Source organism: Lithobates pipiens, unplaced genomic scaffold (genome assembly GCF_037356315.1).
Source record: "Lithobates pipiens isolate NorthernLeopardFrog02 unplaced genomic scaffold, aLitPip1_a1.2 Scaffold_13, whole genome shotgun sequence".
Lineage (NCBI taxonomy): Eukaryota > Metazoa > Chordata > Amphibia > Anura > Ranidae > Lithobates > Lithobates pipiens.
The window spans coordinates 223,062,093-223,083,297 of NW_027507718.1; the positions used below are offsets into that span (position 1 = coordinate 223,062,093).

The 21,205-nt window shown below is 45.1% G+C and overlaps 1 protein-coding gene across 1 annotated transcript in view; it reads left to right on the forward strand.

Moving 5' to 3' along the window:
• Nucleotides 1-21,205, forward strand: part of ELP1 (elongator acetyltransferase complex subunit 1) — a 133,138-nt gene that overhangs the window by 79,137 nt on the left and 32,796 nt on the right. The window contains exons 24-27 of the mRNA XM_077476258.1: nt 9,298-9,383; nt 17,044-17,189; nt 17,492-17,615; nt 20,681-20,778. Of these exons, the coding sequence (XP_077332384.1) occupies nt 9,298-9,383; nt 17,044-17,189; nt 17,492-17,615; nt 20,681-20,778 (454 nt within the window). The remainder of the gene's footprint in view (nt 1-9,297; nt 9,384-17,043; nt 17,190-17,491; nt 17,616-20,680; nt 20,779-21,205) is intronic.

Consider the following 21,205-nt stretch of genomic DNA (forward strand, 5'->3'; position numbering starts at 1 on the left):
AGTATTGGCGGGGTAATGCAGAGTATTGGCGGGGTAATGCAGAGTATTGGCGGGGTAATGCAGAGTATTGGCGGGGTAATGCAGAGTATTGGCGGGGTAATGCAGAGTATTGGCGGGGTATCGCGGAGTATTGAGTAATGCAGAGTATTGGTGGGGTATTGCAGAGTATTGGTGGAGTAATGCAGAGTGCTAGTGACTAACCTGGTTTACTTCTCGGGTAGAGGGGAGGGAGGAGACAGTCCGGATCCCAGCGGCGTGTGTCTGCCGCTGGCTGCGCTGGAGGCCGTATGCGCACTTGTCCACGTGTATGGCCGATGTCATGTGACCGGTTGCTAGACGCGGAGCGGCCCTAGCCTAGCAACCAGTCACTCGGGAGGCAGAGGAGGCGGGCTACTCGAGCCCTGCTTGGAACGCACCGCACTGCGTGTAATGCCGCTTGTCCGAGCGGCTGTTTGTCACGTGGAGGGCTCCGAGATAGGAAGGGTTGCCATGACGACTCTCCTGCTCCTGCTTACATGATGTCAATCTCCAGTGTCAGACGGGCCCCCCTTTACGGAGCCTCGCGCCCCCCCTGGGGGGCGCGCCCCACTATTTGAGAAACACTGGTATAAATAAAGTTGGCCATACTCTAGAACAGGGTTTTTCAACCGGGGTGCCGCAAAGTATCCTCGTACCACAGCCACATCCCATTCTGAGCTCTACTTTATGTTAACTCCCATGCAGTGGGACTCTGCAAAGGGAGAGAGAGCTCAGCCCATATGGCTCTGTCCTCCTCCTCCTCGTAGCTATGTGTATTATTGCTGGCAAAGTAGAAAGCTCTGCGGGTTGGCTGTCTGCGTCCTACCAAACGATGATGTCATCAGTTGTTAAGGACATGTCAGCGGCACTACAGCTTTATTTTTTTCCTGGCAGTACTAAACATAGCTGCAGGGAGGAGGAGAGAGCTGTACGGGCTGTGCTCTCTCGCAGATTTCTTGTGCTGGGGGGGGGGGATTGGGGAACAGGGGCTTTGTGCTGGAATGGGGGCTGAAGGGGGGATTTGTGGGGGTTTGTGCTAGGTGGAGGGGTTGTGCAAGGAGGTGGGTTATCTATGCTAGGAGTGAGGACTTGGGAACATGGGGGGTTGTGCTAGGAGGGTGATTTGAGGGGGGTGGGGTTGTGCTAGGAGAGGGGATTGTGTAAGGGGTTGTGCTAGGAGAAAGAGAGGATTCAGCAGGGGATTTGTGCTAGAAGGGAGGATTGGAGTGGGGTGTGTGCTAGGAGTGGGGATTTGGGAACGGGGTTTGTATTGGGGGGGGGGGGGTTATGCTGGGTGATGGAATTTGGGGGGGGGGGGGGTTTGTGCTAGTAGTGGGGATTTGCGAATGGGGGGATTGGGGCGGACGGGTGGTTGTGCTAGGAAGAGGAATGGGGGTGGTTGTGATAGGAGGGGGGATTGTGATAGGAGGGGGGATTTGGGAACAGAGGCTTTGTGCTGGAATGGGGGTTTGTGCTAGGTGGAGGGTTTGTGCAAGGAGGGGGGGGTTATTTATGCTAGGAGTGGGGACTTGGGAACATGGGAGGGTTGTGCTAGGAGTGGGTTTTGAGGGGGGGTGGGGCTGTGCTAGGAGACTGGATTGTGAAAGGGGTTGTGCTAGGAGAGGGGATTGTGTAAGGGGTTGTGCTAGGAGAGGGGATTGTGTAAGGGGTTGTGCTAGGAGAAAGAGTGGATTCGGCAGGGGATTTGTGCTAGAAGGGGGATTAAAGTGGGGTGTGTGCTAGGAGTGGGGATTTGGGAACAGGGGGTTTGTATTGGGGGGGAGGGGTTGTGCTGGGGGCTGGAATTTGGGGGGGGTTTGAGGGGGTTTGTGCTAGGAGGAGGAATTTGGGGGGGTTGTGCTAGAAGCGGGAATTTGGAGGAGTTCTAATCTAAGACCACTAAATTTTGCCTTAAGCCCCGTACACACGAGCGGACTTTTCAACATCCAAAGTCTGACGGAATGATTCCGGCAGACTATTCGATCGTGTGTGGGCTGCAACAGACTTTTGATTCGCAAAAGTCTGACAGACTTTAGAAATGGAACATGCTTCAAATTTTTCCGCCAGAACTCTGCCGGACCCAGTTCCTACCGAAAAATTTGCTCGTGTGTATGCAATTCCGACGGAAAAAAACCGACGCTAGGGCAGCTATTGGCTACTGGCTATGAACTTCCTTATTCGAGTCCAGTCGTACGTCATCACGTTCGAATCCGTCGGAGTTTGGTGTGATTGTGTGTGGCCAAGTCCGCTCATTCGAAAAGTCCGTCAGAACTCTGTCGGAAACTCCGTCAGAACTCCGTCGAAAGTCTGCCGGACTTAAGTCCTGTCGTGTGTACGCGGCATAAGTCTACATTTTATGGCTTGTTCACACCAGGTGCAGACAGTGAGGAAACACGTGCAAAATCACACGTTTTCCTGTACTGCACAAATATGTGCTGCATTTCGCAGTCGCATGTGGGTGCCATTATTTCCTAATGACACCCCCACGCCTCTAGCAAATGCGTGTACATTTGCTAGAGGCAAATGGAATTGCAAAAGAAATGCATGCTCGGACGCACCTCCTGGTGTGAACGAGCCCTCAGACTGGTTTTTCTCCCTGGGATTGTGCACAGTTCTACAGGATGCCTTGACTGAAAAAAAGGTTGGAAAACGCTGCTCTAGAAAAATATAATTTGAAACTTTTATTTCAGGAACGTCACATGACTGGCACACCCTTGTGCTGCTGTGGTGCAGCTCTGTGATATCCTTATCAGTTCCAAGAGGGAGCATGATCCATTTAGATTTTGGTTCTGTGTGCTTGCACAACAGTGGTTTCCTTCTTTCTTCCTGGAGTTTTTCTGGCAGTCTGTTACATAATGTAGAAGTCGTGCTGTAACATCTTGGTTGGGCTAAGGTGTACCCAACAATAAGTCTATCTTTTGTGATACCTATACTTAACAATGATTGAAGCAGCACCTAGGAGCCCAAGTACAGTGTTCTCCAGAGAAATCAAGTGATAATTTTTTCACATCCTTCTGCTGTTACTAAAGGAATTTCCTTTAGGTGTTCATTTATGAAGCAGAGATCCCAAGGATCGCTGCTGATCACAGCTCATAAACAGTTTATGAAACAGAGATAATCGGGGGGAGAAATGTTTGAACATGTTCTCCCGCCTATTATCTCCGCACACTGAGAATCCTCATAGAACGACACAGAAACGGGCAGTTTATGAAGCTGCAATCTCAGCGCTTCATAGGTGATCTGTGTCCGAATTCACATTCCCTGATTCACCAGCTCAGAGGTGGAGAATCGGGGAGTGAAGAGGAAATCTGGGGGGATCCGAGGAGGAAAGAGGAAGATTTTTAACTTCCTTATGCCTTGTTCAGACCCCTCAAGGCAGTTACCACGTCCCCCTGTCATATATATGTATGTATGTATGTGTAGATGTGTGTGTATATATATATATATATATATATATATATATATATATATATATATATATATATATATATATATATATATATATGTGTATATATGTGTGTGTGTATAATAAATATATATATATATATAAAATGTAGGGGGACTCTTTATTTTACTGACATTTAATCACGCCGTCTGTCAGTGTATTAAGCGGTGATAATTTATCTAATTTAATTAACTCACATCTCGGTGTTTCTGTGAATTTCTGGTGCTGTAATCTCAAAGTCTCATGAGATTTCAGTATCAGGGGCCGTTCTCCACTGTTAGAAGCGTTTGTAGATCACTTCCCTCCTTCAAGAGTGAAGAGATCTACTCCGCTTCATAAACGGGCACAAAGAGGAGAAATATCTCCTCCTGAGAATGGCGGAGAATGAAGCAGTGAATAGATTTCACTGCTTCATAAACGGACACCTTAGGCCGCGTACACACGCGGGGACTGTTCGCTCAACTTTGTCCGTCAAACAGTTTCAGCAAACAGTCCGCTCAAAATTAGCATGGACGGACTTGCCCACACACGACGAACGAACAGTTTGCTGAAACCGTGCGCGATGACGTGAACGGCACGTACGACGGGACTAGAAAACGACGTCCTATACACTGCAATGCAAACTTCGGCGTGTAAATCCTTTCTGAGCATGCGCGGAACTTAGTTTGACGAACAAGCCTACACACGAGGGGACTGTTCGCTGAAACAAAGTTTCAGCGGACAGTTTTTCGGAATTTCCGAAAAACTTTGTTCAGCAGACTGTTCGCTGAAACTGTCCGCTGAAAGCCCACACACGAGCGGACTGTCCGCTGAAACACTGTTCAGCGGACAAAGTTGGGCGAACAGTCCCCGCGTGTGTACGCGGCCTTAGAGTGAAAACCTCTTTCGCTTTTAAATGGTAACAAATCAATCAATCAATTAATTCATCTCGACACATTGTTATATTAGTACTTATGGGAAAAAAGGCTTCCCTAAGTACACCAAATTTCTCTTAATCGTACAGGACACAAGAGCTTCAATTTTAATCATGGGTTATATGCAGCTACCTTCACACTGACAAAAACAAGTTGCAGGGACAGCCGCTTTAGAACTCCTACCACAACCTAGCAAACCTTGTCTTTCGCTAGTATCCTTGGATGATGGACGCTGCACCTGACTCCTGAAGTGCAGCACAGCAAACCCTGGATGCTTCCAGGGTTCCAGTAGCCTATAGTGACTGACACAGAAACCTGCACCCTTCCCTCTCTGTGGCAAAGAAGCATGTGACCCCTTTTGGGACACCTGGCACAACACATGGCAGATGGCAGATCATAAACTCATAGACAAGGGGTGTTTATAGATGGGGCCTCTTTCTGTCTCTCTGAAGGGCCCTTGTCCATTCTGTTCTGACCACTCACCCCAGTGTGATTCTCTGCCTTCTTCCAAGAACTCTGCTGCTCAGTCACACACCCCTCCACCTAGACACACCCCTCCACCTAGACAGTGAAAATTTATTTAAAACCTCGTGCCAAAATACCTAATTTGTGATACAATCAAGTGGTATTAATAATTACCTTAGTGCTAATATAAACCATTAAGCAAAAAGATGGTGACAGCTGCTGACCCTCGTGCTAGACAAACCTTCTAGATAAATGTGACAAAAAATTGTGTAATGAGAGGGCTGAAAATTGAACATATTTATCTATAATTACCAAACGCATCTACGCAAAAAAAAAAAAGAATGTGAAAATAGTGCTATTAAACATAAAAGTCCAATCATAAATGAAGTCAGAAAAATGCAATAAGGTACATAAAATGTGTGCAATCCTGAAAAGATATATATATATGTCCTCTGTGCAGATTCCAATCCGAGCTGTTTATGATTATGCGCAGAAATTACTTCCACTGTGCAGATGAAACCACCTTCACCAACTGTAACACACACCCAAATGTGCTCAAAGTATGGATGTCTCCTTACTAGCAGGTGTTGACCTTAATGGTTAGAAAAAGGTCAAATGCGCTTTCTGCAAGTGTTACTTGCTGTCTCAACCAAGCATTGTCCCATGCAGAGTTTATGCACCTCCTCTCCACCAGTGTATGCCAGCCGAGGTATTTAGCCAAAGAAATCAGGCAGCAACATAGTGTAAACCCATTTTAATCGAACATATGATAAAAACAAGATGCCAAATGGCCACTTACTTTTGATAGTACCAGCACACGGCACTGGGGCTAACAAGCGCATACAATAATGGCGCGTACAATAATGCCGCGTACACACGATCAAACAATCCGGTGGAAAAGTCCGGCAAACTCAAGTCCACCAAACAATCACCCCGTGTGTAGCCTCCGGCATACTTTTTTGACCCGAAAGTACGGCGGACTTAGAATGCCGTGTTGCACTCCAATCTTCCCGCCGGACTCGCATTTCGGCGGACAATCCGGCCGTGTGTATGCCAGTCCGCCGTACTTTTGAAATGAGCGGACTTTTCCCGCCCGGAGAAAAGTCCGCTCATTTTGAGCGGGTCTCCAGGTAGGCGGGGCCCGCGAAGGAGACGTCACTGGCCCCGCCGCCTGGTATGGACTTAAAGGGGAACCCCAACGCCGAAAAAAATCGGCGTGGGGGTCCCCCCAAAGTCCACAAAAGACCCTTGTCCGAGCACGCTACCCGGCCAGCCAGGAAAGGGGGGGCGAGCGAGCGCCCCCCCTCCTGGGCCGTACCAGGCCGCGTGCCCTCAACATGGGGGGTGCCTTGGGGAAGGGGGGGCCGCGCGGCCCCCCACCCCAAAGCACCTTGTCCCCATGTTGATGAGGACAAGGGCCTCTTCCCGACAACCCTGGCCGTTGGTTGTCGGGGTCTGCGGGCGGGGGGCTTATGGGAATCCGGGAGCCCCCTTTAATAAGGGGGCCCCCGGATACCGGCCCCCCACCCTATGTGAATGAGTATGGGGTACAATGTACCCCTACCCATTCACCTGTAAAATAAAAGTACAAAAAAAACACAACACGCGAGATAAAATACTTTATTGCACAGCTCCGGGGGTCTTCTGTCTTCGGGGGTCTTCTCGCCGGACTCCTCCGCTATCTTCTTGTAGCTCTTTTGCTAGCGGAGGAGTCCGGCTTTCTTCCTCGCCGCCGCCCTCTTCTTCCGACTTCGGGGGTCTTGTCCCCCTCTTCGGTTCTTCTGCCGGGCCACCCGCCTTCTTATAGCTCTTTTACAGGCGGTGGCCCGGTCTTCTGTCGCCGCCGCCGCCTTCCGTCCTTCTCCTTCTCCTTCTCCTTCTCCTTCTCCTTCTCCTTCTCCTTCTTCTTCTTCTTCTTCTTCTTCTCCAGGAGATGTTGATTCCAGGGACGCGCTGCGCTGCCACTTATATAGGGACAAGGGGCGGTGTCACATGGGTTTATGTCACATGGGTTGATGTCACATGGCGACAGTCCCAGCATCCTCCGGGACTGTGACATCGTAAGGGGGCGGGGTCACCATGTGACACCAACCCATGTGACATAAACCCATGTGACACTGCCCCTTGTCCCTATATAAGTGGCAGCGCAGCGCGTCCCTGGCATTGCGGCCGGAGAGATCGTCGAGTCAACATCTCCTGGAGAAGAAGAACGGAAGGCGGCGCCTTCTTATAGCTCTTTTACAGGCGGTGGCCCGGCAGAAGAACCGAAGAGGGGGACAAGACCCCCGAAGTCGGAAGAAGAGGCCGGCGGCGAGGAAGAAAGCCGGGCTCCTCCGCTAGCAAAAGGGCTACAAGACCCCTGGAGCTGTGCAATAAAGTATTTTATCTCGTGTGTTGTGTTTTTTTTGTACTTTTATTTTACAGGTGAATGTGTAGGGGTACATTGTACCCCATACTCATTCACATAGGGTGGGGGGCCGGTATCCGGGGGCCCCCTTATTAAAGGGGGCTCCCGGATTCCGATAAGCCCCCCGCCTGCAGACCCCGACAACCAACGGCCAGGGTTGTCGGGAAGAGGCCCTTGTCCTCATCAACATGGGGACAAGGTGCTTTGGGGTGGGGGGGCCGCGCGGCCCCCCCTTCCCCAAGGCACCCCCCATGTTGAGGGCACACGGCCTGGTACAGCTCAGGAGGGGGGGCGCTCGCTCGCCCCCCTTTTCCTGGCCGGCCGGGTAGCGTGCTCGGACAAGGGTCTGTTGTGGACTTGGGGGGGACCCCCACGCCGATTTTTTTTTTTTTTTTCAGCGTTGGTTTAAGTCCATACCAGGCGGCGGGGCCAGCGACGTCTCCTTCGCAGGCCCCGCTTACCTGGAGGAGCGCTCGAAATGAGCGGACTTTCCTCTGCGTGTGTGGGCGAGTCCGTTCATTTCAAAAGTAGGGCGGATAGTACGGCGGACTTAGTACGCCGTATTAGTCCGCTCAAAAAGTGCCGTGTGTGGGCAAGTAGCCCGTTCAGAAAGTCCGACGGACATACCGCTACGTGTGTACGCGGCTTTATGGAGAAACCGCTCTGTATCTGTATTCTGCTACAGCGTGCGTTCCAGCGCTGACAGCCAGAGGGGCCAGAAGAAGAAAGCTAGACTTGCGTAACCAGGCACGCCTGGACGTACGTTTCGAGTCCCGTCCTCAGGAGGCGTGGCGCTTTCTCCATTATTCTTCGCGCTTGTTAGCCCCAGTGCCCTAGTGTGCACTATACCAATACTTGGTCGGGGCTCCTTTTGCATGAATAACTGCATAAATGCGGTGTGGCATGGAGGCGATCAGCCTGTGGCACTGCTAAGGTGTTATGGAAGCCCAGGTTGCTTTGATAATGGCCTTCAGCTTGTCTGTATTGTTGGGTCTGCTACCTCTCTGGTGTCCCCAAATCATCGACTGTGAAACTGCAACTTGGATTATGTGCCTTTCCACTCTTCCTCCGGACTCTGGGTCCTTGATTTCCAAATGAAGTGATGAATTTTCCACAGTCTGTGGTGAATTTGGGAGCCATGTCATCTGCCAATGTTGGTCCACTGTGTTTCATCAAGTCCAAAGTCAGCGCAGCCCTCTACCTGGAAATTCTACAGCACTTCATGCTTCCCTCTGCTGACCAGCTCTATGGAGACGCTGATTTCATTTTCCAGTGGCACTTCCAGTGCCTGCTTAAACTGCCAAAATGACCAATACCTGGTTTAATGATCATGGTATCACTGTGCTTGATTGGCCAGTAAACTTGCCTGACCTAAACACCATAGAAAATCTGTTGGGTATTGTCATGAGGAAGTTAAGACACCAGACCCAACAATACAGACAAGCTGAAGGCTGTTATGAAAGCAACCTGGACTTCCATCGCACCTCAGCAGTGTCACAGGCTTCCCTTGTTATTTATGATCTCCCTGTTGCTTGCTACAAAAAGCAGGCTGGCTGGGAATTGGAGGGGTTATATAGGGGATTTTCTGGCAACTGTTATGCCAGTGTCTATTCACCTGAAGGTAGCTGCATATAATCCATGGGTAAGACCAAAGCTCCTCTATTCTGTGTTGTACTCCAGTAAAAAGATTTTACAGGTAAGTCAAAAATACTCTCTTGCTTTGCCTTGGTGAAATAATGTTACATATTTCCTTCATTGGCCTTTTTGGCTTTGTTGCTTTGATTTGTATTAACTTTTGTGCTAAAATTAAGGACAAAATGTGTTGCTGGTAGTCATTTTACAACCATCATGAAAGAATATTTACTGACACGTTTAATATTGTTCTATGCATCATCTTAACCTTATTGGAAAATACAGACAAAAACTGTGTCCGCCTGCATTTTTTTCATGCTTTCTGAAGGCTTGCCTGTATTTCTGAATCTTTGTTGCTAGACTTCAACACATTGCATCTGACAATATAAATAATCCTTCTACCTTTATCCCCTAAGATACTTCTTATCAATCCTCACATCTTATGTCCGTAAAACAATCCCGGAATTGGAAATCGCTCTTCAAAAAGTACATGAACTCAGAGGTAAAAAACGAAAGAATAAAGATCTAGTCATAATAATATATTTTTGTGTGTGTTTTTAAAGTAGAATTCCGGGATAACCTGAACTACTCCTTATACTGTCCTACCCGCTTACCAACACCTGTGCTTACTAACCTGTATAAGAAAGATGTGTATATTTACTTATTTTCAGGTCACTCTGGCCCAGTCACATGATGCCGTTCCCCCGTGTCGGTTAGCGCTGCTGCAGGGGAGAGGAGGAAGTGCTGACAATGAATGGACCATTGAAGCCTATGGGTGACATCAAGGCTCTGGGTTTTGCTAGCCGTTGTCGGAGCTCCCTCTTCTCTCTACTGAGGCTGCCACTGCATCCCAGTTGTCCCGGAATTCCACTTTAAAGTTAACCTATTGCAAAGATGTCCCCAGCACTTCAAATAGATACATTTCATGTGTTTATTTTGAAGACTGCATAAGAAACCAACATTTCAGGGCTCTGTAGGGTCACTTTTTTTGAAGACAACACAGTGACTATGTGAATTCCCGGAACAATGGTTTCTTACAGAGGGGATGGAAAGTTTGGGCACCCCAGGTAAAAATGTGTATCAATGTACATAACGAAGCCAAGGAAAGATGGAAATATCTCCAAATGGCATCAAATTACAGATTAGACATTCTTAGAATATGTCAAAAAAAGTTAGATTTTATTTCCATCATTTACACTTCAAAATTACAGAAAACAAAAAATGGCGTCTGCAAAAGTTTGGGCACCCTGCAGAATTTATAGCATGCAATGCCCCCTTTGCAAAGCTGAGACCTGCCAGTGTCATGGATTGTTCTCAATCATCGCCTGGGAAGACCAGGTGATGTCAATCTCAAAGGTTTTAAATTGCCAGACTCATCTGACCTTGCCCCAACAATCAGCACCACGGATTCTTCTAAGCAGTTGTCTAGAAAACTGAAACTGAAGATAGTTGACGCTCACAAAGCTGGAGAAGGCTATAAGAAGATAGCAAAGCGTTTTCAGATGTCAATATCCTCTGTTTGGAATGTAATTAAGAAACGGCAGTCATCAGGAACAGTGGAAGTTAAAGCAAGATCTGGAAGACCAAGAAAAATATCAGACAGAACAGCTCGCAGGATTGTGAGAAAAGCAATTCAAAACCCACGTTTGACTGCACGATCCCTCCAGAAAGATCTGGCAGACACTGGAGTTGTGGTACACTATCCCACTATAAAGAGATACTTGTACAAATATGGTCTTCATGGAAGAGTCCTCAGAAGAAAACCTCTTCTACGTCCTCACCACAAAAATCTGCCTTTGAACTTTGCAAATGAACATATAGACAAGCCTGAGGCATTTTGGAAACAAGTTCTGTGGACCGATGAGGTAAAAATAGAACTTTTCAGAAGTGCCGGAAAGAGCAAAGGTACGTTTTTGGAGAAGAAAGGGCACAGAATTTAATGAAAAGAACCTCTGTCCAACTGTTAAGCATTGGGGTGGATCAATCATGCTTTGGGGTTGTATTGCAGCCAGTGGCACAGGGAACATTTCACGAGTAGAAGGAAAAATGGATTCAATAAAATTTCAGCAAATTTTGGATGGTTACTTGATGCCATCTGTGAAAAAGCTGAAGTTAAAGAGAGGATGGCTTCTACAAATGGATAATGATCCTAAACACACCTCAAAATCCATGGGGGATTACATCAAGAGGCGTAATCTGAAGGTTTTGCCATGGCCTTCACAATCTCCTGACCTCAACATTATTGAAAATCTATGGATAGACCTTAAGAGAGCAGTGCGTGACAGACAGCCCAGAGATCTCAAAGAACTGGAACACTTTTGTAAGGAAGAATACCTCAAACAAGAATTGAAAGACTCTTGGCTGGCTACAAAAAGCGTTTACAAGCTGTGATACTTGCCAAAGGGGGCAGTACAAGATATTAACTCTGCAGGGTGCCCAAACTTTTGCAGACGCCATTTTTTTGTTTTCTGTAATTCTGAAAGTGTAAATGATGGAAATAAAATCTAACTTTTTTTGACATATTCTAAGAATGTCTAATCTGTAATTTGATGTCATTTGGAGATTTTTCTATCTTTCCTTGGCTTCCTTATGCACATTAATACACATTTTTACCTGGGGTGCCCAAACTTTCGATCCCCACTGTATGAGGAGAAATGCTCAATGAGTACACAGTGGACCTCTATCTAAATTAAAGAAAAAGTTTGGGCTAGAGTTTGGATTGGAGTATAAACCATACAGAAAGTGTATTTTTTTTTTTTTTTTTTTTTAAGAAAATCTACAGACATAACTTTGTCCATAGGCTTTCCATGAGGTAATATCATTGAAGTGCAAGAGAATGTATGGTCTGTGTGTGTTTTTTTTATTTTTTTTATTTTTAATTTATCTCCTATTTTATTAATTTTCAAAGTAATATAGCGATCAGTACAGGGTAGAGGTGCACAGCAAGATGGTGCAGGTAATCCTGCACAGATGAAGTATTAATGTACAGCATATGTATAATGACGTCAGTAATTCAATATATCTGTCTGTATTTTAATTATTGCTCTCTGAGGGACACAGCAGACCTCCAGATGCCAATATAATGTTTGAAATAAAAATTTGTCTTTTTTGAGTTGTGCTGTAAAAAGAATCTCCTCTTTTGTTTGTTTAGTGGAAAAGGTAGATTCTATGCGCTTTTTCTGGCCTAGGTTTTTATGAGAGAAGTAGGTTGCTGTTGTTGTAGGTTTCTTTCTCAAATTGCTAGATGTCTCACTGGGGTTGATTAACTAAAACTGGAGAGTGCAAAATCTGGGGCAGCTCGCTAGCTTCCAGGTTTGTTTGTCAAAGCTTAATTAAACAAGCTGAAGTTAGAAGCTGATTGGCTACTATGCACAATTGCACCCGATTTTGCACTCCAGATTAAGTAAATCAACCCCACTATGTCTGGCGTTGATGTGTTTCAGTCTTATGCTGACCATACATACCATACAAAAAATCGGCCGAACCCATTTTCAAAAAAATGAACATTCGGCCGTGAGCGCAAATGATAATGCCATCATGTAATGACCGATAAATCGTTCAATGGCCATAAATGAATACATTTTTTGTTAGTTTTTTTTTTTTTTTTTTTTTACATATACCTAGTGCAAACGGTTTGGACGAGAAACACATAACTTTTTCAATTTATCGTTTGTTCGGCAGAAAATTTCCAAACCTGTGCTTCGTTTTTTCAGCTCAAAAACATCCCAACTGATTACTGATTTTGTGCCCATTAACTGGCTGAAAAATGAACAAACTGGCCAAATGACCAAATTTCGGCGTTTTTTTTTTTGTTTTGTATAGTGTATGGCCAGCATTAGGCTTGATTCATACTAATGTGTTTTCTCATTCTTTTTGCAGAAATGCAGGGCATTTTTTTTTATTTGGATTCCTATGGAACCATTTCACATCAATGCATTTTTTTGCCTTTGTCTTTGGAAAGGGTCGGGGACTTATTTTTTTTTTTCCCCACAATTTTTTTCCGTGAATATTTATTTTTTAGCTGCAATTTTTACATTTTTTTACATACATATAAGGATGCCACGACAAAACATACAAAATGCAAATGGTGACAAAAACACAAGCACAGCAAGTGGTACTGCCGAAAACGCTCAAAAGCAACATTGTATAGATGTGAATCGAGCCTTAAAGGGGTTGTAAAGCTTCATGTTTTTTCAGCTTAATGCATCCTATGCATTAAGATGAAAAAACACCTTGCACTCTCAAACCCCCCCCCCCCCCCCCCCAAGCCCCCGTTTTTTACTTACCTGAGCCCCGAATCTCCGTGGGCGCGATCCTGCATTGCTTTCCCCCCGCTCTTGTGGGCTCTTCATTGGATGATTGATAGCAGCGCAGTCATTGGCTCCCGCTGCTGTCAATCTAATCAATGACGCGGTGCGTCGGGGGCCGGGGCCGAGTGTATAACACGGGAGCGCGCCCACAAGCTAACCCCCTTGGGAGAGCGCTTCCCAGAGGGGGGTTATCTCTTGCGGGGAAACAGCCGCCGAGGGATCCCAGAAGACGAGAATATGGGCCACTCTGTGAAAAACGAACTGCACAGTGGCGGTAAGTATGATATGTTTGTTATTTTAAATAAAATAAAAATGAAACCTTTACAACCCCTTAAAGGGAAGTTCCACCAACCACTTTAAAAATTAAGTCAGCAGCTGCACATACTATAGCTGCTGACTTTTAACATTAGGACACTTGCCTGTCCTGGAGTCCAGCGATTTCGGCACCACACCCGACATTACTGGTAAGTGAACCTAGTAGTGTCTTTTGGCTTCATGGCTGGGTCCCTACTGCGCATCTGCGAAGTGCGCTGCACTCTCTCACTGGCCCAGCAAAAGGGGAGGAAGGGGGGCAGAGCTGCTGACAGACTTCCACGCAGCCCGGTCTCCCGAAAGTGGGGACTGGGTACCTGTAAAAACCAGGTACCCACTCCCCCCCGTAAGGTGCTAAATGTGGCACCAGAGGGGGGTAGGAATCAGATAAACAGAAGTTCTACTTTTGGGTGGAATTTCCGCTTTAAGTCTCTGAAAAAGAATGCTGTTAATGAGTGTCAAAAAATGTCAGAACGACTTTCACAATAATGAGCTTAATATACTTGTTCCAGCAGCAACTTGGCTCTAAAGTCCAAGCATTAGAATAACTTCCAGGGAGCTAGCATCCTCAAAACAGAGTTCAAGAATGGCAGCCTCCATTAGCCTCCCATGACTGTTTCCCTTTAGTCTTTTTTTCCTTCCATGTTCCTTTTTATTTATTATCTCTTCTGTCATGTAATTAAAATGATTGTAAAGGCTAACGTTGTATTTATTTATTTTTTTACCATAATGCATTCTCTAAGGATGAATGAAGCACAATAATAAGCATTTTTTTATTTCGTTGAAAAAAAATGACACTAAACAATATCCTTATTCAACAAAAAATAACCCATACACATCCACTACTTAATAGTCCTTTGAAATATTTTTAATGAAATAGTTTTTATTGTGCTTTTCTGCCTCCTTGTAACATCCTCTGTGAGATTCTGAACCTCTCCTTCTCTCCTTTACGTTTGTTTGAAATGAGCAGTGCAAATTAGTGGCGGCCATATGCACTACCTTATGCATACTACAAATCCCATATTATCTTGTCCATCTCAGGAGTGAGTGATTACATTCCTTTCAGCAGTGGAACAATGAACCTGGTAGCCACCCTCTAACTGGAAGACAAATCACAGCAGAAAAAAATAATTTGGAGGAGACTGAAAACATGGGTGTTCTCACCCATGCAATCCGATTCCACAGTTCGCACTGTGATCTGTGAACTTACATAAACTGAGCAAGTGTTTTTCCTGCAGCCACAGGTTGCAGGAAAGAAATTAGCTTGGTTCCCCCATAAACACAGAGCGTGTCGATGCTGTAATCCCTCCTGCTGGGCCAGTGTCTTCCCCCTGGCGGGGGGGCAGGGGGCAGACCGGGGAAGCCATCCCCACCAGGAGAAGACAGTGATTATAGATAATCGCAAGAGAATCCAGCAGGCTGGTTGTATCCAAGTTGATCAATCAACTTGGTATATTCAGCCTGCTCATAACGGTTCGAACCATGTATGGATGGCTGAGCTGTGTTTGTTCTTAAAAATGTACCCCCGTCCCCCCACCACCTTTTCTTCCTAAACTGTTTAAAAAGATTTGTATACTTGCCTATTTTGAACCTCCTCCAGTGCAGTCATATTATTCTGCAAATCTGGCTCCCCTGTGTCAGTAAGTGTCAGATCACAGGAGCGGAAGCTTGGTTACTCAAGTACAATACTGTTTGTTAAATACAATGCTATTTAGTTTCTTTAATCTTTATAAATTAATGTATGTGATGGGAAACTCTTCTCACCTTTTTATGAGATAAGTGGCACATAATACATTAAGGTTTAGCAGTAGGTATAGATGAACCACATTTACTCCAAGGATGGTTCAAATTTATTTTGTTGATTCTAAGTGTAGCGCTACCCCATAGAGATCCACTGGATTTTGGGTCCCCCCATCCCTGCTCAGCCAGGCAATATGCATTTTCAACTCTCATTCAGAGTCAAGGAATCAGTCCATGGGCTTGTAGTTTTATTGAGTTAATAACTTGGATAGGGTATAAGGTTTATGGGATACCCAACTTGACTTAAAGTATTACTAAAGTCTTAATTTTCTTTTTTTTCTTTTAGTTAAAAATAACAGTCATTACCTCCTCTGTGTAATGGTTTTGCACAGAGCAGCCTGGATCCTCCTCTTCTTCCACTCTCCTGGCCCCTCCCTCCAGTTGAGTGCCCCCACAGCAAGCAGCTTTCTATAGGGGCACCCGAGCCACAGCTCCCTGTGTCCATTCAGACACAGAGCTGTGGCCTGGCCCCGCCCCCTTTCTCTCCTCACTCGCTGACTGCTTTGATTAACAGCAGCGGGGGCCAATGGCGCCATGCTGCTACCTTAGCCAATGAGTAGGGGAGTCCCGGGCAGCCGAGACATTCCTGCAACATCGTGGATCTAGATGGACCTCTGGTAAGTATGAGGGGGGCTGCTGCACACAGAAGGCTTTTTATCTTAATGCATAGAATGCATCAAGCTAAAAAAAACTTCTGCCTTTACAACCACTTTAAAGAACAATGGTGAGGATAACTTCCTTCTCTATGCACACCAAAAAAAGTGAACAAATCCTTGACTGCATTCTCTCCGGAACAGCAACAGTCTTTCTTGGTCTTGGCAAAGGAAATCCCTCTTCTAGGAGCTCTGTGTCCCCTGGGTAGAATTTTAGCAAAGTCCCAACTTGCCGGAGCTCTATGTCCCCTGTCTTGAAAATATCAGCCCTCTGGATATTGCGTCTAGCAAGTTTAACCCTTTTCGGCCCTGGAGGTGTAGAAGTACTCACACTGTCCCTGCAAATCTTGCTGCTTCAGAAGAGACTACTGTTCTTGCTGTCTAGGTGCTTCCATGCAAGCCAGGGTATCTCCTAGAAGAGAATGTAGGGAGGGTAGTGGAGATCCCTCTGTCCTTCCTTTCTCAGTTCCTAGCCTGGAGGCAGACCCCCCCCCCCCTCAGCCCCAGGGTCCCCTCCCAGGCTGAACGACACAGCTTTCTCACTCCATCTTTCACCCAACTCCCCTTCGCTGCCCAGGCTCCACAATATTTATGGGCTGACCCAGCCACCCCACCAGGCCTCCTGTCGAGGGATTGGCCAGATTCCTGTAAATATGCAAATCAGGACCTCCTGGCCTCCACCCGCTAGCTTCTTGAAACTTCTCCAAACTTCTACAACAAGGGAGAGGTACCAGAGGCCTGACCTGTAGAGCCCTGCAGCCTGACAAACAGTAACCCCCAACAAATTACCAGACTCACACAACTACCATGAGTCAGAAGTAAATTTTCCTACTCTACACTGGGCACTAGAGGGTGCTACATACTTAAGGATTAAGTTTTTTTAATACTTTTGTTGATAGTTTACTACATGATCAACCTGTGACCCTCCAACTGTTGCAGAACTACAAATCCCATGAGGCGTTGCAAACTGCTGACAGTTACAAGCACGAGTCCCAAAGACAGAGACATGATGGGACTTGAGGGCCACAAGTTGAGCACCTATGGTTTACCATAATGAAGTATTTAATACTCCATATTTATTTTATAGAGAATCCATCATCTCATGACGATGTCAGCGCAGAGGAAGCGCTAAAATACCTGCTATTTCTTGTGGATGTCAATGAGCTTTATGATCACTCCCTTGGAACATATGACTTTGATTTGGTCATTATGGTGGCAGAGAAATCGCAGAAGGTAGGTAACCAATTTTAGTTGTGTGTCCTCATTGCATGTTTTTTCCTTTGCAAGAATGTGAATATACAGAACTGTAGACCAATTTGCCCATGCAAGAACAGTATATTGGAAAGTGAAACCGATGTTCTGAAAAATAGCACAGCTCAGGAATATCTGATATGGAGAGTTTTTTTGATAATTTCAATAATGACTAGTCAAGGACTAAAACCATGTTTGGGATGAACATGTTTTTGCTTATCTTTTTTTTTTTTCTGTTCCGATGAAGCTCCAATAGTTTTTCTTCTCTCTGTATTTTTTCATAGGACCCTAAAGAGTATCTTCCTTTTCTAAACTCACTGAAGAAGATGGAGTCTAATTACCAAAGATACACTATAGATAAACATCTTAAAAGATACAAGAAAGCTCTTGGACACCTCAGCCAATGTGGTAGGATATGTATTTGTATTATGAGCCTTCTCTGTGGGGGGAGGGGGGAGCTTACCTGGCAAATATTGCAAAATTTTATGATAGAACAATTTCACCCATGTGTTATCATCTCTCAAAATTTCATTTGGACTGGTATGATCAAGCCAACTGATTATCCCTGCATAAACCTCTCCAAAGCAATGTCAGAGACCACATACAAGCTTCAGGACCCTTTGAAAACTGCCTGCAGGGCATAAACATTTTAATATTGAATAGTCTACAGTAAAGAATGCTTTGTCCACTTTTTGGCATCTCCTAAATTAGATTTTTGAACTCAGGAAAAGTTAAAGTAGAGCTACACCTAAAATGAAATATTGTCCTAAATACGCATCCTGTATTTCAGTAAGCAATCTATTATAATGTCTTTTTACATTTATTATGTGTTCTGCGTATTTACCTGTGTGCCTGTGCTGGTGTGAAAATGCATAATTTCCTGTGGAGGGTTGTCAATGATTTGATAGTGCTGCTGAATTCATAGCAGCTTGTCAGCCCTTCGATCTGCTTCTTCCCATTTTTCTTAGTGTTGCCACATTTATGCCACCGCCCACCACCCTATAGGCATTGCTAGCAGGAAAAAGTGCTGACGCCACCTTCAGGCTTAAAGTGTTTACCATTACATTGAAATTGTAAAGGTGAACTAACACGGACACCCCCTCCCCACCCCCAGTCCCTGCTGTACCTACCTCCCAGGGTTGCCAAGCTATCAATGCAGCCGCTTCAGCTGTCCAGAAAATTTGAGATTCTAACTCTTCTCCCTCTTTTCTGTTGGCACTTTCAGAGCAGAGAAAATGGATTTTGGTCAGCGTCGTCTCATTTACTTTACTGCTTCTCCCCTTACAACAGAACCCCACTGCCCGTGAAGGAAGAAACCTAAATAAGGCATTGGTGGCCAGAATAAAATGCTTAAACACTTGACCTCCAGAAGATTTGTCTCCCTTCATGACCAGGCCATTTTCTGCGTTACTTTAACTGACAATTGTGCATGCGACGCTGTGCCCAAATAAAATGTATGTCCTTGTTTTGTTTTGTTTCCCCCACAATAGAGATTTCTTTTGGTGGTGTTTAACCCGGTGACACGGGCGCATCGGGATCGCGCCGCTGTGCGGGCACGCGCGCGCGCGCGATCCCGCTCCTCCTGATGGACGTTCCTGAACGTCCTATCAGGAGTAGACGGCTCCCACCCGGCCGTATATGTGCATTGGCCGGGTGGGAGCCGTCTACTCCTGATAGGACGTTCAGGAACGTCCATCAGGAGGAGCGGGATCGCGCGTGCGCGTGCCCGCACAGCGGCGCGATCCCGATGCGCCCGTTTCACCGGGACACGGCGCATCTCAGATCGGCAGGAGGGCTCTGTGATTGGCCCTCCTGATCACATGACGGCCGTGTCCAATCACGGCCGTCATGTGATGTAAACAAACAGCCGGTTGCTAGGCAATCGGCTCCTCCTCTCCTCACACAGAAGTCATCGCTGAGGAGAGGAGAGCAGATTGCTGCAGCCGGCTGATGATCAGTGAGTATGAGCTGTTTTTTACAGCTTTTTACTCACTGATCTTCAGTCTAGTGTAACACACCACACAGTGTAAACACAGTCCCCACATATGTCCCCATAACACACATGTCCCCAAAACATACATGTCCCCAAAAAATAAAAACACATGTCCCTAATAATAAAAACATGTCCCCCACATATGTCCCACTAAAATCACATGTCCCAATGATTATGTGCACACATATGTACGTGATCACCTGCACACATATGTACATGATCATTTGCGTACATATGTCCGTGATCACACAAACCAATTATTATACACTTAACGGAATTTTTTTTACCAAAAACATGTAGCAGAATACCTTTTGGCTTAAATTTATGACAAAATTTGATTTTATTGGATTTCTTTTCAAATAGAAAAAAGAAAAATATTGTTTTTTTTCCAAATTTCCGCTTTTTTGCGCTTATATCGCAATAAATAAAAAACGGAGTCGTGAATAAATACCACCAAAATAAATCTCTATTTGTGCGAACAAAATGATAAAAATTTCATTTGGGTACAGTGTAGCATGACCGCGCAATTGTCACTGAAAGCGCTAGAGCGATGAAAGCTGAAAATTGGGCTGGGAAGGAAGGGGGCGAAAGTGCCCGGTATTGTAGTGGTTAATCACTTCTGTGTTTTTTTTTTTTTTTTTTTTTTTTTGCACTATAAACAAGAAAAGACAAAAAATTTTACTTTCTGCTATAATACATATCCAATAAAAAATTCGAAAAAATTTTTTTTCACAAATTTAGGCCAATATGTGTTCTGCTACATATTTTTGGTAAAAAAATAAATCCCAATAAGCATATGTTGACTAGTTTTCACAAAAGTTATAGTGTCTACAAGAAAGGGGATAATTTTGTTTATTTCGATTTTTTACTAGTAATGGCAGTGATCAGTGAGTTATAGCGGACTGCGATGTTGTGGTGGACATTCTGACACTTTTTGGGGACCAGTGGCACCAATACAGTAATCAGTGCTAAAATAATATGCACTGTCATTGCACTAATGACACGGGCTGGGAAGGGGTTAACGTTAGGTGTGATCAAAGGGTTAATTGTGTGCCTAACCAGTGTTTTACTAAACTGTGAGGGGGTGCTTTTACTGGGGGATGGCATGTATCCATGTCCCTGCTTTGCAGGAACAATGGATCCATGCCTTCCTTATTGTCAGAATAGCGATCTGCTTTGTTTATATAGGCAGACCACCGTTCCATCTCTGCAGGATGATTGACCTGTACCACATCGAGTCCCCTGTACCCACCAATAGGGAGTCACCAGCGGCATGCATGTGCGCACCCCCTACCCGAAAATATACACGATCTGGCGCAGAGGTGCTGCCCTGTAACTGGTTAAACAATATTTAAAGGCAAATTTGTTGAAAAAATAAAAATATTGCTGCAAAGGGCTATTTTCTTTGCTTTACCACTTCCTATTTTTCAGTGTTCATTCTTGCCACCTACTTTATCCTTTTATAATGTTTGCTTTTCAGGCCCAGAGCATTTTGTGGAATTTTTGAACTTGGTTAAAGATCAGAATCTATACACTGAAGCCTTGAAACTATATCCAGCTGGATCAACTGAGTATAAGGTTAGTAACAGCATGGTACTGTATATCACAAAATATTCATCATTACTTTCAATCTCGGGGATCATGTCTGGGATTGCCTACTTTTTTTTTATACTTTTATCTAAATCGTTTCAATATTAGAGAAAAGGAAAATCGTTATGAGAGAAATATGTCAGCTGCCATTGATTACATTTCTTTTCAGTACTTCCTTACCTGAAAGTATACAGATAAGGACGTTTTTTCTTTTTTTCCTGTAAAGTTCTCAATAATTGTACTTGTTCAGAGACAGTATATCACTGAAGCTAGAGCGCAAGTGTAATAGCATTTTCAGAAATAGGTCAACATTAGCAGTCTTGCTCCCCTCATGACCGATCTACTTTAAAGTATATGGATGATTTTAGAATAAGCGTATTATTTAGTGTCACTTTAAGCTTAATCATCCACACAA